At 39.7% G+C, this 14,731-nt stretch overlaps 1 protein-coding gene across 2 annotated transcripts in view; it reads right to left on the reverse strand.

Annotated features, from left to right (window-relative positions):
* Positions 1-14,731, reverse strand: part of IPO13 (importin 13) — a 215,248-nt gene that overhangs the window by 153,003 nt on the left and 47,514 nt on the right. For both annotated transcript variants that reach the window (XM_053693586.1, XM_053693585.1), the window contains exon 2: positions 13,002-13,738. In XM_053693586.1, the coding sequence (XP_053549561.1) occupies positions 13,002-13,738 (737 nt within the window). The remainder of the gene's footprint in view (positions 1-13,001; positions 13,739-14,731) is intronic.

Here is a 14,731-nt window from a genome sequence, read left to right on the forward strand (position 1 = left end):
TACAACAGAATTCCAGCCTTGTGGATGTGAAATGCAGGAATAATTTTAAAGGGACACTAAAGTCACAAAAACAAACTTTCATGATTCAGAGAGCATGATTTAAAACAAAAATCCAGTTTACTTCCATTAACAAATTGATACAGCTCCTACTGAACATGTGCAAGAGTTCACAGCATATGCATATAGGAGTCTGTGATTGGCTCATACAGAGGACAAGGAAATCAAAAGAAACTTTGAAATTTGTCAGAAAAATATCTACTGCTCAGCTGAAATGCTAAGGGTTATAGAATTGTCTTTTTATTATGGGTCTGTTGATTAAGCTTAAAATCACCAAATCTTACCACCTCTATTTAACACCTTTTGTTACACGACAAAATATAAATCCTGATCTACTCTTTTCTGTACTCGATTGATTACTGCAACCAAGATTATTCCCGTGGCACTCTATCCTAAATACCTGTCTGACATATCATTCATTCTCTACCCGCTGATCTATGGAAGCCCCCACTATTTCTGCTTAAAGGGACACTAAACCTAAAAAAAAAGTTATTTGCAATCGCAAAATCTATACATTTTACATAACTTTGTAATTTACATTCCATTTCAATGAACTAGCATTTAGTAGATATCCGATTCATAAAATCGAATTATTTCCAAACCCACCGCCGGCTTTGCTTTTCTATAGCCCAATATAGACCGATAACCCAGGTTATTAAAATGGCGGCATATTGCCGCAATGCGCATGCGTGATATGCTGAATCGTCATCCTTTACGTCACTCACAGGACAGAAGCAGCTTCCCCATGCATGGATAGCAGAGCGGATGACGGAGCTTCTCAGAGTAGGTAAGAGCGGTGCGGTACAAGAATCTCCCTACCAATAACGAGCATTAATTCCATATGAACTTAAATTTTCTATGGGCATTAGGGAGGAGATATGCGCACCGCATGCGCGAGTTTATGGATCTCAGTACGCATGCGCATGGTGAGGAAACGTCACTTAATTATATGCACGATATCGCCATCTGATTGGAAATTGATTCTTATCATGCACGGCCCATATTGGAGGGTGGGGATTAATGACGTCATCGGGGAAAATTAAAGTTTAATTTTTTAATGTCAGGAAACATTGTTGGACTTTAAAAGTTGGTCATTTATGATATATAAATGTTTGTAATATGACATTTGCGGTCCTGGTGTGAACAAAGAGCTAACGTTTTGGAATCCTTTAAAGGGACATAAAACCCCAACATTTTTATTTCATGATTCAGATAGAGAAAACAATTTTAAACAAATTTCCAATTTACATGTACAGTATTATTACATTTTCTTCATTTTCTTATTATCATTTCTTGAAAAGCAGGAAGGTAAGTTTATGAGCGTGCACGTGTCTGCAGCACTATATGGCAGCAGTTTTGCAAGAATGTTATACATTAGCAAGAGCACTAGATGGCAGCACTATTTCCTGTCATGTAGTACTAATGTTATACATAAGCAAGAGTACTAGATGGCAGCACTATTTCCTGTCATGTAGTACTAATGTTATACATAAGCAAGAGTACTAGATGGCAGCACTATTTCCTGTCATGTAGTACTAATGTTATACATTAGCAAGAGCACTAGAGGGCAGCACTATTTCCTGTCATGTAGTACTAATGTTATACATTAGCAAGAGCACTAGATGGCAGCACTATTTCCTGTCATGTAGTACTAATGTTATACATTAGCAAGAGCACTAGATGGCAGCACTATTTCCTGTCATGTAGTACTAATGTTATACATTAGCAAGAGCACTAGATGGCAGCACTATTTCCTTTCATGTAGTACTAATGTTATACATTAGCAAGAGCACTAGATGGCAGCACTATTTCCTGTCATGTAGTACTAATGTTATACATTAGCAAGAGCACTAGATGGCAGCACTATTTCCTGTCATGTAGTACTAATGTTATACATTAGCAAGAGCACTAGATGGCAGCACTATTTCCTGTCATGTAGTACTAATGTTATACATTAGCAAGAGCACTAGATGGCAGCACTATTTCCTGTCATGTAGTAATAATGTTATACATCAGCAAGAGCACTAGATGGCAGCACTATTTACTGTCATGTAGTGCTGCAGGCATGTGCATGCTACCTATCTAGATATCTCTTTACCAAAGTATAAGATGAGAACAAAGCAAATTTGATAATAGAAATAAATTGGAAACTTTTTTTAAATTGTATTCTCTGTTTGAATCAAGAAAGAAAATATGTTGGGTTTCATGTCCCTTTAACCCCTTAAGGACCAAGGACATACAGGGTACATCCTACAAAAACTGTCACTTAATGACTCTGTACGTCCTTAGGGGTTGGAAGTGCTGGAAGCGATTGTGATCGCTTCCAGACGCTTTTAGGGTATTGCAGTGATGTCTCGATATTGACGCATCCTGCAATATCCTTTTTTTAAGCACCTTTTTTTTTTTTAAGCACATCGCTGGGAACTTCCGGCCGGTGGGGGAATCAAAGTCGCGAATGCGCACGCAGGGGGGGCGGGGGGTCGTTTTCGCAACGCTATCATTAAACAAGATGTGATGGGAGAGGAGGGTGGGAATGGAAGGCGGGAGAGGGAGGGGTAGGGTATTGAGGGGGGGCAGCTACACTATAGAAAAGTGGGATTTAGATTAAAGAAGGTAAAATTTTATTGCAAAATGGCGGCAAATAGAGAGTTAGAGAGCTGTTCGGGGGGCTCAGGGAGGTTGGGTGGTAAGGGGGGATCCTACACTGCAGAAAATATATAAATAAAAAAATAAAATAAAAAACACCTTTTATTTTTATACTGACAGACTTTCTGCCAGTACTAAAGATGGCGGTGACAATAGTGAGGTGGGGGCGGGAAGAGAGCTGTTTGAGAGGGGTCAGGGAGGGATGTGTCAGGTGGGAGGCTGATCTCCACACTAAAGCTCAAATTAACCCTTCAAGCTCCCTAATTAACCCCTTCACTGCTGGGCATAATACAAGTGTGGTGCACAGCTGTATTTAGCAGCCTTCCAATTACCAAAAAGTAACGCCAAAGCCATATATGTCTGCTATTTCTGAACAAACGGTATCCCAAAGAAGCATTTACAACCATTTGTGCCATAATTGCACAAGCTGTTTGCAAATAATTTCAGTGAGAAACCTAAAGTTTGTGAAAAAGTTAGTAAAAAAGTTAATGATATTTTTAATTGATTGCATTTGGCGGTGAAATGGTGGCATGAAATATACCAAAATAGGCCTATATCAATAGGTTGGGTTATCTACTACACTAAAGCTAAAATTAACGCATACAAGCTACCTAATTAACCCCTTCACTGCTGGGCATAATACAAGTGGGTGCACAGTGGCATTTAGCGGCCTTCTAATTACCAAAAAGTAATGCCAAAGCCATATATGTCTGCTATTTCTGAACAAAGGGGATTCCAGAGAAGAATTTACAACCATTTGTGTTATAATAGCTGTTAGTATATAATTTCAGTGAGAAACCTAAAGTTAGTAAAAAAGTGAATGATTTTTTTTATTTGATCGCATTTGACGGTGAAATGGTGGCATAAAATATACCAAAATGGACCTAGATCAATACTTTGGGTTGTCTACTAAAAAAAATATATATACACATGTGAAGGGATATTCAGGGATTCCTGACAGATATTAGGTTAATTTTGAAAAAAAAAATGTTTTGGAAATAAAATGCTACTTGTACCTATTGCTCTATAACTTGCAAAAAAAAAAAAAACAAAGAACGTGTTAAACATTGGGTATTTCTAAACTCAGGACAAAATTTAGAAACTATTTAGCATGGCTGTTTTTTGGTGGTTGCAGATGTGTAACAGATTTTGGGGGTCAACGTTAGAAAAAACATAATTTATGCTTACCTGATAAATGTATTTCTCTTGTGGTGTATCCAGTCCACGGATCATCCATTACTTGTGGGATATTCTCCTTCCCAACAGGAAGTTGCAAGAGGATCACCCACAGCAGAGCTGCTATATAGCTCCTCCCCTAACTGCCATATCCAGTCATTCGACCGAAACAAGCCGAGAAAGGAGAAACCATAGGGTGCAGTGGTGACTGTAATTTAAATTAAAATTTAGACCTGCCTTAAAAAGACAGGGCGGGCCGTGGACTGGATACACCACAAGAGAAATACATTTATCAGGTAAGCATAAATTATGTTTTCTCTTGTAAGGTGTATCCAGTCCACGGATCATCCATTACTTGTGGGATACCAATACCAAAGCTAAAGTACACGGATGAAGGGAGGGATAAGGCAGGCTTAAATGGAAGGAGCCACTGCCTGTAGAACCTTTCTCCCAAAAATAGCCTCCGAAGAAGCAAAAGTATCAAAATTTTGAAAATTTTGAAAAGGTATGAAGCGAAGACCAAGTCGCCGCCTTGCAAATCTGTTCAACAGAAGCCTCATTTTTAAAGGCCCAGGTGGAAGCCACAGCTCTAGTAGAATGAGCTGTAATCCTTTCAGGGGGCTGCTGTCCAGCAGTCTCATAGGCTAAGCGTATTACGCTTCTAAGTCAAAAAGAAAGAGAGGTTGCCGAAGCTTTTTGACCTCTCCTCTGCCCAGAGTAAACAACAAACAGTGTAGATGTTTGGTGAAAATCCTTTGTAGCTTGTAAGTAAAACTTTAAAGCACGGACCACGTCCAGATTATGTAAAAGACGTTCCTTCTTTAAAGAAGGATTAGGACACAATGATGGAACAACAATCTCTTGATTGATATTCTTGTTAGAAACTACCTTAGGTAAAAACCCAGGTTTTGTACGCAGAACTACTTTATCTGAATGGAAAATCAGATAAGGAGAATCACATTGTAAAGCAGATAACTCAGAGACTCTCCGAGCCGAGGAAATAGCCATCAAAAACAGAACTTTCCAAGATAAAAGTTTGATATTAATGGAATGAAGGGGTTCAAACGGAACCCCTTGAAGAACTTTAAGAACCAAGTTTAAGCTTGGAGCAACAGGTTTAAACACAGGCTTAATTCTAACCAAAGCCTGACAAAAAGCTTGAACGTCTGGAACTTCTGCCAGACACTTGTGCAAAAGAACAGACAGAGCAGAAATCTGTCCCTTTAAAGAACTAGCTGATAATCCTTTTTCCAAACCCTCTTGGAGAAAGGACAATATCCTAGGAATCCTAACCTTACTCCATGAGTAATTCTTGGATTCACACCAATAAAGGTATTTATGCCATATCTTATGGTAGATTTTCCTGGTGACAGGCTTTCGTGCCTGTATAAGGGTATCAATGACTGACTCGGAGAAGCCACGCTTTGATAAAATCAAGCGTTCAATCTCCATGCAGTCAGTCTCAGAGAAATTAGATTCGGATGATTGAAAGGACCTTGTAGTAGAAGGTCATGTCTCAGAGGCAGGGTCCATGGTGGAAAGGATGACATGTCCACTAGGTCTGCATACCAGGTCCTGCGTGGCCACGCAGGCGCTATCAAGATCACCAATGCTCTCTCCTGTTTGATTTTGGCAATCAGTCGAGGGAGCAGAGGAAACGGTGGAAACACATAAGCCAGGTTGAAGAACCAAGGCGCTTCTAGAGCATCTATCAGTGCCGCTTCTGGGTCCCTGGACCTGGATCTGTAACAAGGAAGTTTGGCGTTCTGGCGAGACGCCATGAGATCCAGTTCTGGTTTGCCCCAACGATGAACCAATTGAGCAAACACCTCCAGATGGAGTTCCCACTCCCCCGGATGAAAAGTCTGACGACTTAGAAAATCCGCCTCCCAGTTCTCTACACCTGGGATATGGATTGCTGATAGGTGGCAAGAGTGAGTCTCTGCCCAGCGAATTATCTTGGAGACTTCTAACATCACTAGAGAACTCCTGGTTCCCCCTTGATGGTTGATGTAAGCCACAGTCGTGATGTTGTCCGACTGAAATCTGATGAACCTCAGGGTTGCTAACTGAGGCCAAGCTAGAAGAGCATTGAATATTGCTCTTAACTCCAGAATATTTATTGGGAGGAGTTTCTCCTCCTGAGTCCACGATCCCTGAACCTTCATGGAATTCCAGACTGCACCCCAACCTAGAAGGCTGGCATCTGTTGTTACAATTGTCCAATCTGGCCTGCGAAAAGTCATACCTTTGGACAGATGGACCCGAGATAGCCACCAGAGAAGAGAATCTCTGGTCTCTTGATCCAGATTTAGCAGAGGGGACAAATCTGTGTAATCCCCATTCCACTGACTGAGCATGCATAGTTGCAGTGGTCTGAGATGTAGGCGCGCAAATGGCACTATGTCCATTTTTACAGAACCTATCAGAGTCCCTAGGAAGGAGACTCTTGTGAGTGGGGATAGAGAACTCTTTTCCTCGTTCACCTTCCACCCATGTGACCTGAGAAATGCCAGAACTATGTCCGTATGTGACTTGGCAATCTGAAAGCTTGACGCCTGTATCAGGATGTCGTCCAGATAAGGGGCCACTGATATACCTCGCGGTCTTAGGACCGCCAGAAGCGATCCCAGAACCTTTGTAAAGATTCTTGGAGCTGTAGCTAACCCGAAGGGAAGAGCCACAAATTGGTAATGCCTGTCCAGAAAGGCAAATCTTAGAAACCGATGATGATCTTTGTGAATCGGTATGTGAAGGTAAGCATCCTTCAAATCCACTGTGGTCATGTACTGACCCTCCTGGATCATAGGTAGGATGGTCCGAATAGTTTCCATTTTGAACGATGGAACTCTGAGGAATTTGTTTAAGATCTTTAGATCCAAAATTGGTCTGAAGGTTCCCTCTTTTTTGGGAACCACAAACAGATTTGAATAAAAACCCTGCCCCTGTTCCACATTTTTTTGGTATACACAATTTTTCCCTGGTTCCACGACCATTATTCTCACTGTCTTTTTCTTTTTTAGAACATCCAATCCATTACTGTTTTATATTTTATATTTTATTCTATAACATCATTATACAGTAATCTCTCACTGTATCATATTGTGCACTGTTCTATTGTTAATATTTTTTTTTTTTATATCTGACTTTTTTACTCTTTGTTATTGAACCTGAATTATGTCATTATGGACTGTTTTTACTAAGTATTATGGATCCATATACTTTTAAGCTTTTTAAACTTGTGATCACCTGCTGATATTATATGTTATATTATACTTGATAATTATATGTTCTATTAAACTTGATAATTATATGTTACATTACTCTTGTAAATTTGGGTAATTTTAAGATCCTTTCATTGTGTTGACATATTTCCGTTCACACACCTCATTTTAGACCCAGCCTTTCAATAGGCGCTCCTATACACATCCCCATTCTTTCTGACTCTCCTTTGGGTATCTAGAGACCCAATTGTTATAGGAGCTAGGGTATTGGTAGTTAGCGCCGTCGGACAGATCATATTTTATCCAGCTGTGGAACTGGACAGATCACTCCCATAACTAGGAGGTCTTGCACACAGCGTAAGAATGCCTCTTTCTTTATCTGGTTTACAGATAATCTCGAAAGGTGAAATCTCCCTTGAGGAGGGGAAGCTTTGAAGTCCAGAAGATATCCCTGAGATATGATCTCCAACGCCCAGGGATCCTGAACATCTCTTGCCCACGCCTGGGCGAAGAGAGAAAGTCTTCCCCCTACTAGATCCGTTACCGGATAGGGGGCCGTTCCTTCATGCTGTCTTAGAGGCAGCAGCAGGCTTTCTGGCCTGCTTGCCCTTGTTCCAGGACTGGTTAGGTTTCCAGCCCGGCTTGGATTGAGCAAAAGTTCCCTCTTGTTTTGTAGCAGAGGAAGTTGATGCTGTACCTGCCTTGAAGTTTCTAAAGGCACGAAAATTAGACTGTTTGGCCTTTGATTTGGCCCTGTCTTGAGGAAGGGTATGACCCTTACCTCCAGATATGTCAGCAATAATTTCCTTCAAACCAGGCCCGAATAGGGTCTGCCCCTTGAAGGGAATGTTAAGTAATTTAGACTTTGAAGTCACGTCAGCTGACCAAGATTTAAGCCATAGCGCCCTACGCGCCTGGATGGCGAATCCAGAATTCTTAGCCGTTAGTTTAGTCAAATGAACAATGGCATCAGAAACAAAAGAATTAGCTAGCTTAAGTGTTCTAAGCTTGTCAAGTATTTCAGTCAATGGAGTAGCTGTCTGAAAGGCCTCTTCCAGAGACTCAAACCAGAACGCCGCAGCAGCAGTGACAGGCGCAATGCATGCAAGGGGCTGCAGGATAAAACCTTGTTGAATAAACATTTTCTTAAGGTAACCTTCTAATTTTTTATCCATTGGATCTGAAAAAGCACAACTGTCCTCGACAGGGATAGTGGTTCGCTTTGCTAAAGTAGAAACTGCTCCCTCCACCTTAGGGACCGTCTGCCATAAGTCCCGTGTTGTGGCGTCTATTGGAAACATTTTTCTAAAAATAGGAGGGGGGGAAAACGGCACACCGGGTCTATCCCACTCCTTATTAATAATTTCTGTAAACCTTTTAGGTATTGGAAAAACATCAGTACACACCGGCACTGTATAGTATTTATCCAGTCTACACAATTTCTCTGGCACTGCAATTGTGTCACAGTCATTCAGAGCAGCTAATACCTCCCCAAGTAATACACGGAGGTTCTCAAGCTTAAATTTAAAAGTAGAAATATCTGAATCAGGTTTCCCAGAATCAGAAATGTCACCCACAGACTGAAGCTCTCCTTCCTCAGCTTCTGCATATTGTGACGCAGTATCAGACATGGGCCTTAAAGCATCTGCGCGCTCTGTATTACGTCTAACCCCAGAGCTATCACGCTTTCCTCTAAATTCAGGCAGTCTGGCTAATACCGCTGACAGGGTATTATCCATGATTGCCGCCATGTCCTGCAAAGTAATCGCTATGGGCGTCTTTGATGTACTTGGCGCCATTTTAGCGTGAGTCCCTTTAACGGGAGTCAAAGGATCCGACACATGGGGAGAGTTAGTCGGCATAACTTCCCCCTCGTCAGAATCCTCTGGTGATAATTCTTTTAAAGATAACAGCTGATCTTTATTGTTTAAAGTGAAATCAATACATTTAGTACACATTCTCCTATGGGGTTCCACCATGGCTTTTAAACATAATGAACAAGTAGTTTCCTCTATGTCAGACGTGTTTATACAGACTAGCAATGAGACTAGCAAGCGTGGAAAACACTTTAAATCAAGTTAACAAGCAATATATAAAAACGTTACTGTGCCTTTAAGAGAAACAAATTTTGCCAAAATTTGAAATAACAGTGAAAAAAAAGGCAGTTAAACTAACTAAATTTTTATAGTGTATGTAACATGTTAGCAGAGCATTGCACCCACTTGCAAATGGATGATTAACCCCTTAATACAAAAAACAGATTAACAAAACGAAAAATATGTTTTGTGGCTTTACCTTCCTCAATACACGTCAACGTTTTATATTGCACATTAATCAGAGTATATACCTCTGATAGCAAGCCTGATACTAGTCGCTATTAAATCACTGTATTTAGGCTTAACTTACATTAATTCGGTATCAGCAGCATTTTCTAGCAATTCCATCCCTAGAAAAACTTAAAACTGCACATACCTTATTGCAGGATACCCTGCACGCTATTCTCCCTCTGAAGTTACCTCACTCCTCACACATATGAGAGAACAGCAGTGGATCTTAGTTACTTCTGCTAAGATCATAGAAAACGCAGGCAGATTCTTCTTCTAAATGCTGCCTGAGATAAAATAGTACGACTCCGGTACCATTTAAAAACAATAAACTCTTGATTGAAGAAAAAACTAACTATATTACACCACTTTCCTCTTACTACCTCCAGCTATGTTGAGAGTTGCAAGAGAATGACTGGATATGGCAGTTAGGGGAGGAGCTATATAGCAGCTCTGCTGTGGGTGATCCTCTTGCAACTTCCTGTTGGGAAGGAGAATATCCCACAAGTAATGGATGATCCGTGGACTGGATATACCTTACAAGAGAAAGTGTGTTTTTTTCATCATATTTTATCTTTTTTTTTATAGTAAATTATTAGATATGATGAAAATAATGGTATTATTAGAAAGTCCATTTAATGGCAGGAAAAACGGTATATAATATGTGTATGGGTACAGTAAAAAATTATAGGAAATTTACAGCTAAACACAAACACCTTAGAAATGTAAAAATTGCCCTGGTCCCAAACTGTAAGAAAATTTAAAAGTGCTGTGGTCACTTAAGGGTTAACAGCACTGCATCTCAATACCCGCCCCCCTTTTTCCAAATAAATCCTTAAAGGGCCATGATACCCAAATGTTGAAACAATTGAAAGTAATGCAGCATAGCTGTAAAAAGCCGACTTGAAAATATCACCTGAACATCTCTACGTAAAAAAGAAATATAATTTGACCTCAAAATGTCATTCACACCACATGTATAAAGAACTAGTAAACCAAAGGTAACATAAAATCACAGTTTAATATTCTTTTTAAAATCACAGTAAAAGTGTAAATTCTATGCCTCAGAATAGCTAAAAAATGATAACCAAAAACACATTCACACTAAATCAATCAAATCACCAGTCTCTCTGAATCGTTGAACACATAACACTCTCAGATATGCATAGCGACAATATGTTCAATGCTAATAATCATAAAATGTCCAGCTGTTAATAAGTCTCTTTAGGGGATCCCCAAATATGAGTCCTGAAATCTTGAAATCTTAGGGCCAATTAATCAGCCGCATTATACAGAAGTCATTATATTTAAAGGTAAAGCGAGGACGCTGACAGCTGGGGGCACACAAAAAATTATGTTTGGAGGACTATAAAGTCATTTGATTAATTGGCCCTAAGATTTCAAGACTCATATTTGGGGATCCCCTAAAGAGACTTATTAACAGCTGTACATTTTATGATTATTAGCATTGAACATATTGTCGCTATGCATATCTGAGAGTGTTATGTGTTCAACGATTCAGAGAGACTGGTGATTTGATTGATTTAGTGTGAATGTGTTTTTGGTTATCATTTTTCAGCTATTTTGAGGCATAAAATTTACACTTTTACTGTGATTTTAAAAAAAATATTAAACTGTGATTTTATGTTACCTTTGGTTTACTAGTTCTTTATACACAAGGTTATATATGCCTATCTATATATCCTACAGCTTTTTAGCACCTTCTACACCCATTTTTTGCCTATTTGTTATTTGGACTATCTAGGGAGGAGATAGTTAATATAGTTAGGCTTAAGTAGGATTGGTCTAGGATTGGTCTATCAATTTTTGATAAGTATTCACACCCCATTGTAAAGGACGTTAAGCAGCAAATCAGTATGTTTGTACCGGGACAGGCAAGGGAGTGAGCCTCATGCACACTCATGTTTTTTCCCTATTTAGTTTAAGTAAGTTTACTATGAAATTTTATGAGAGTTAAAGGGACACTGTACCCAAATTTTTTCTTTTGTGATTCAGATTGAGCATGAAATTTTAAGCAACTTCTAATTTACTCCTATTATCAAATTTTCTTCATTCTCTTGGTATCTTTATTTGAAATACACGAATGTAAGTTTAGATGCCGGCCCATTTTTGGTGAACAACCTGGGTTATCTTTGCCGATTGGTGGATAAATTCATCCACCAATAAAAAAGTGCTGTCTAGAGTACTGAAACCAAAAAAAAAACTTAGATGCCTTCTTTTTCAAATAAAGATAGCAAGAGAATGAAGAAAAATTGATAATAGGAGCAAATTAGAAAGTTGCTTAAAATTGCATGCTCTTTCTGAATTACAAAAGAAAAAATTTGGGTTCAGTGTCCCTTTAAGTCAAATCTCATGAGATCACAGTAAAAGAGGTCATGACCTCAGCACTGTTGATGCCGATTTGCTACTGTTCATTTCTTTTTTTTCTTTTTTTACCTGCAGCTGGGCAGCAGCTGAAGTATAACTTTTTACACAGCACTTACTCTGGTCAGCTGAGGAAATTGTGAGGTAAAATATCTTCCTTTTTTTACATAGAGATGCTCAGGTGATATTTTCCTGTCAGCTTTTTACTGTTATACTGCATCAGTTTCAAGTGATTTAGCATACGAGTATTATGTCCCTTTAACTGCCCCCTATGTTCTGCTTCCAACCTATTACTCTCACTGCCACTAAAAGTACAAGGACTTATTTTGTGCCGCCTTGCCCTGTGGTACCCTTCTGCCCAAAGCTTCAAAACCCACCTAATTAACCAATGACCCTCACTTTAAAAGGACCACTAAACACAATTGAATAGCTTAGTCAGTAAATGCATAATACAAAGACAATGCAAAAGCACTTTGTTTCAATTTCAAATGAGTAGTAGATATCTGACAAACCATGTGACACCCATCAGCCAATCACACAATACATATACGTACATTCTGTGAATCTTGCACATGCTTAGCAGGGCACGTGACTCGCAAAACATTTGGAGAAGTCAGAAATATATGTGAAACTCCAAATATTTCCGTCATGATTCAGATAGAACATACAATTTCAAAACATATTTTTAATGTACTTATGCTATCTAATAATCTTCTTTTTCTTTGTATTCTTTGTTGAAAAGCATACCTACTTAGGCTCAGGACCTGGGAACTAGCTTTTGTTTGGTGGCTGCACATACAGGCCTCTTGGCTTACCAATGTGTTCAGCTTGCTCCCAGTAGCGCATTGCTGCTCCTTCAACAAAGGATACTAAGAGAATGATGCAAAATTGATAAAATAAGTAAATTGGAAAGTTCTTTAAATATGTATGCTCTATCTCAGGGGGTTTCAAACCTGATCTCGGCCTCCCTTGGGTGAGAGCAGGATAATAACCAGCTGATTATTTCCCCTGTGATTAGATATCCTGAAAATCTGGCCTTTTAGGGAGGACTGAGGACAAGTTAGAAAACCCCTGCTCTATCTGAATCATGTAAGAAAAACGTGGGTTTTCACGTCCCTTCAATCGCATTATTATTTATTTATTTTAGTTATTACAGCAGTGAAGATAAATGGTAAATACTTAGCCTTACCTTTGGGCATCAGGTTGAGAGATTGTGTTTACCAAGGCTTCCACGGCTGAATCAAAAAGTTCAGGGTCCCGAAGTGCAGAGAAAGCAGCAAGAGTCAATTCCTCACATTCTGTCAGTGGGATCATGAGCTGTGCCCAGCTAGAGAAACACTTTAGTACCTTCTGTTTGACAAAGCCCGGTGAGTCACTTTGCTGTAGTAGCTGACGCAGTAGAGGGAAGACACATGCACATTCCTGCGACAGACAGCCGCGCACTTGTCCTTTGCGATACAGTGGGAGACGACTGGTCTGAAATTCCTCTGGCAAAACTGTGAGGAGTTCAAGAAGCGCCAAACAGCGGGCGCCACCATCGGCCTGCCCATCAGCTGTCTGAAACACTCGAACCATATCTGGTACTGCGTGCGGCCAGGTGTCTGGCATCATATTAAGTGCCAATGAAGCCAACGCAACACATAGTCTTGTCAAAACAATTTTGGAACCACTAGCAAAAGCAGATATCTGGGCAAATAGCTGTGTTTTAAGGCTTTCATATTGTTCTGCCGGTATGTCCCCCCAATACCGAGATATCTTAATGTGAAGAGCACTGGCTCCAAAGTACTGAATTTCAGGTACCTTTCCACCATTCAGCAACTGCCAACTAAAGTGCCATGCCTGGGGAGATACTTGTGCCTGCATTAACCATTTTTGTGCCAAGTTCTTGTTCTCAATATTAGGATCATAGTATAATTGGTGAAGAGCCTAAAGAGGTAAAAAAAAAAAAAAAAAAAAAAGGATTTAAACAAGAAGAGTTAATATTTTAATATTTTCACATTCTGCTGATAGACTGATGATCAGAAAAACTAAGCTTCTAAACAGCTTACAGGAAGTGAGACTTGAAGACGGCTGCTAAATTGATCCGAAGAGCTCTAAATTTCTCTCAAACGTCTTTAAAGGGATATACGTGCAAAATTGCAAAATAGAACCGCTCTCTTGTCTGTGTTCTCTTGCTATCTTTATTTAAAAAACAGGAATGTAGAGTTTATGAGCCAACCTATTTTAGGTTCAGCACCCTGGAGAGCACTTGCTTATTGGTAACTACATTCAGCCAACCAATAAGCAAGTATTCTGTCGAAAAAGCCAATTCATCAAAAACTACAATCTGACATCACTTCCGGTGACTCTTCTATTTTAATATCTATTTTGTCTCTTTCTGGGGGACGCACCGCCAATCCTCTGCCATACACCCCAAGTAAACCTTGGGGAATGAGGTTTACAAGTGGGGCTTTGCCCCCCTTGAACCCCTCAGGCGGAGGCAAAATAGATAGTGAAGATAGGCGATTACAGTGCCCATCTGATTGGTCCGTGTCCAGTGAGTGACAGGATTCACAACCAATCAGATGTATGGAATCACCGGAAGTGACATCAGATTGGAATTTTCGATGTATTGGAGTTCTCGATAGAACACAAGCATAACTCAGGTTCTGATCCAAAAATGGGCCGGCTCCTAAGCTTTGAATTCCTGCTTTTTAATTAAAGATAGCAAGATAACCAAGAAAAATTAGTCATAGGCGTAAATTAGAAAGTAGCTTAAAATTGCTGCTCTCTCTGAATACTTAAAGAAAAAAATGTCTGCTTTAGTATCCCTTTAATTCTCAGGATATCATTATGTACATCCCAGTCATTTCCTTCCAGTCTCTACCACAGCTATTGGACGTCTCTTCCATGAATCAAGAAACACAACAAAATTTGTCC

Source organism: Bombina bombina, chromosome 10 (genome assembly GCF_027579735.1).
Source record: "Bombina bombina isolate aBomBom1 chromosome 10, aBomBom1.pri, whole genome shotgun sequence".
Taxonomy (NCBI): domain Eukaryota; kingdom Metazoa; phylum Chordata; class Amphibia; order Anura; family Bombinatoridae; genus Bombina; species Bombina bombina.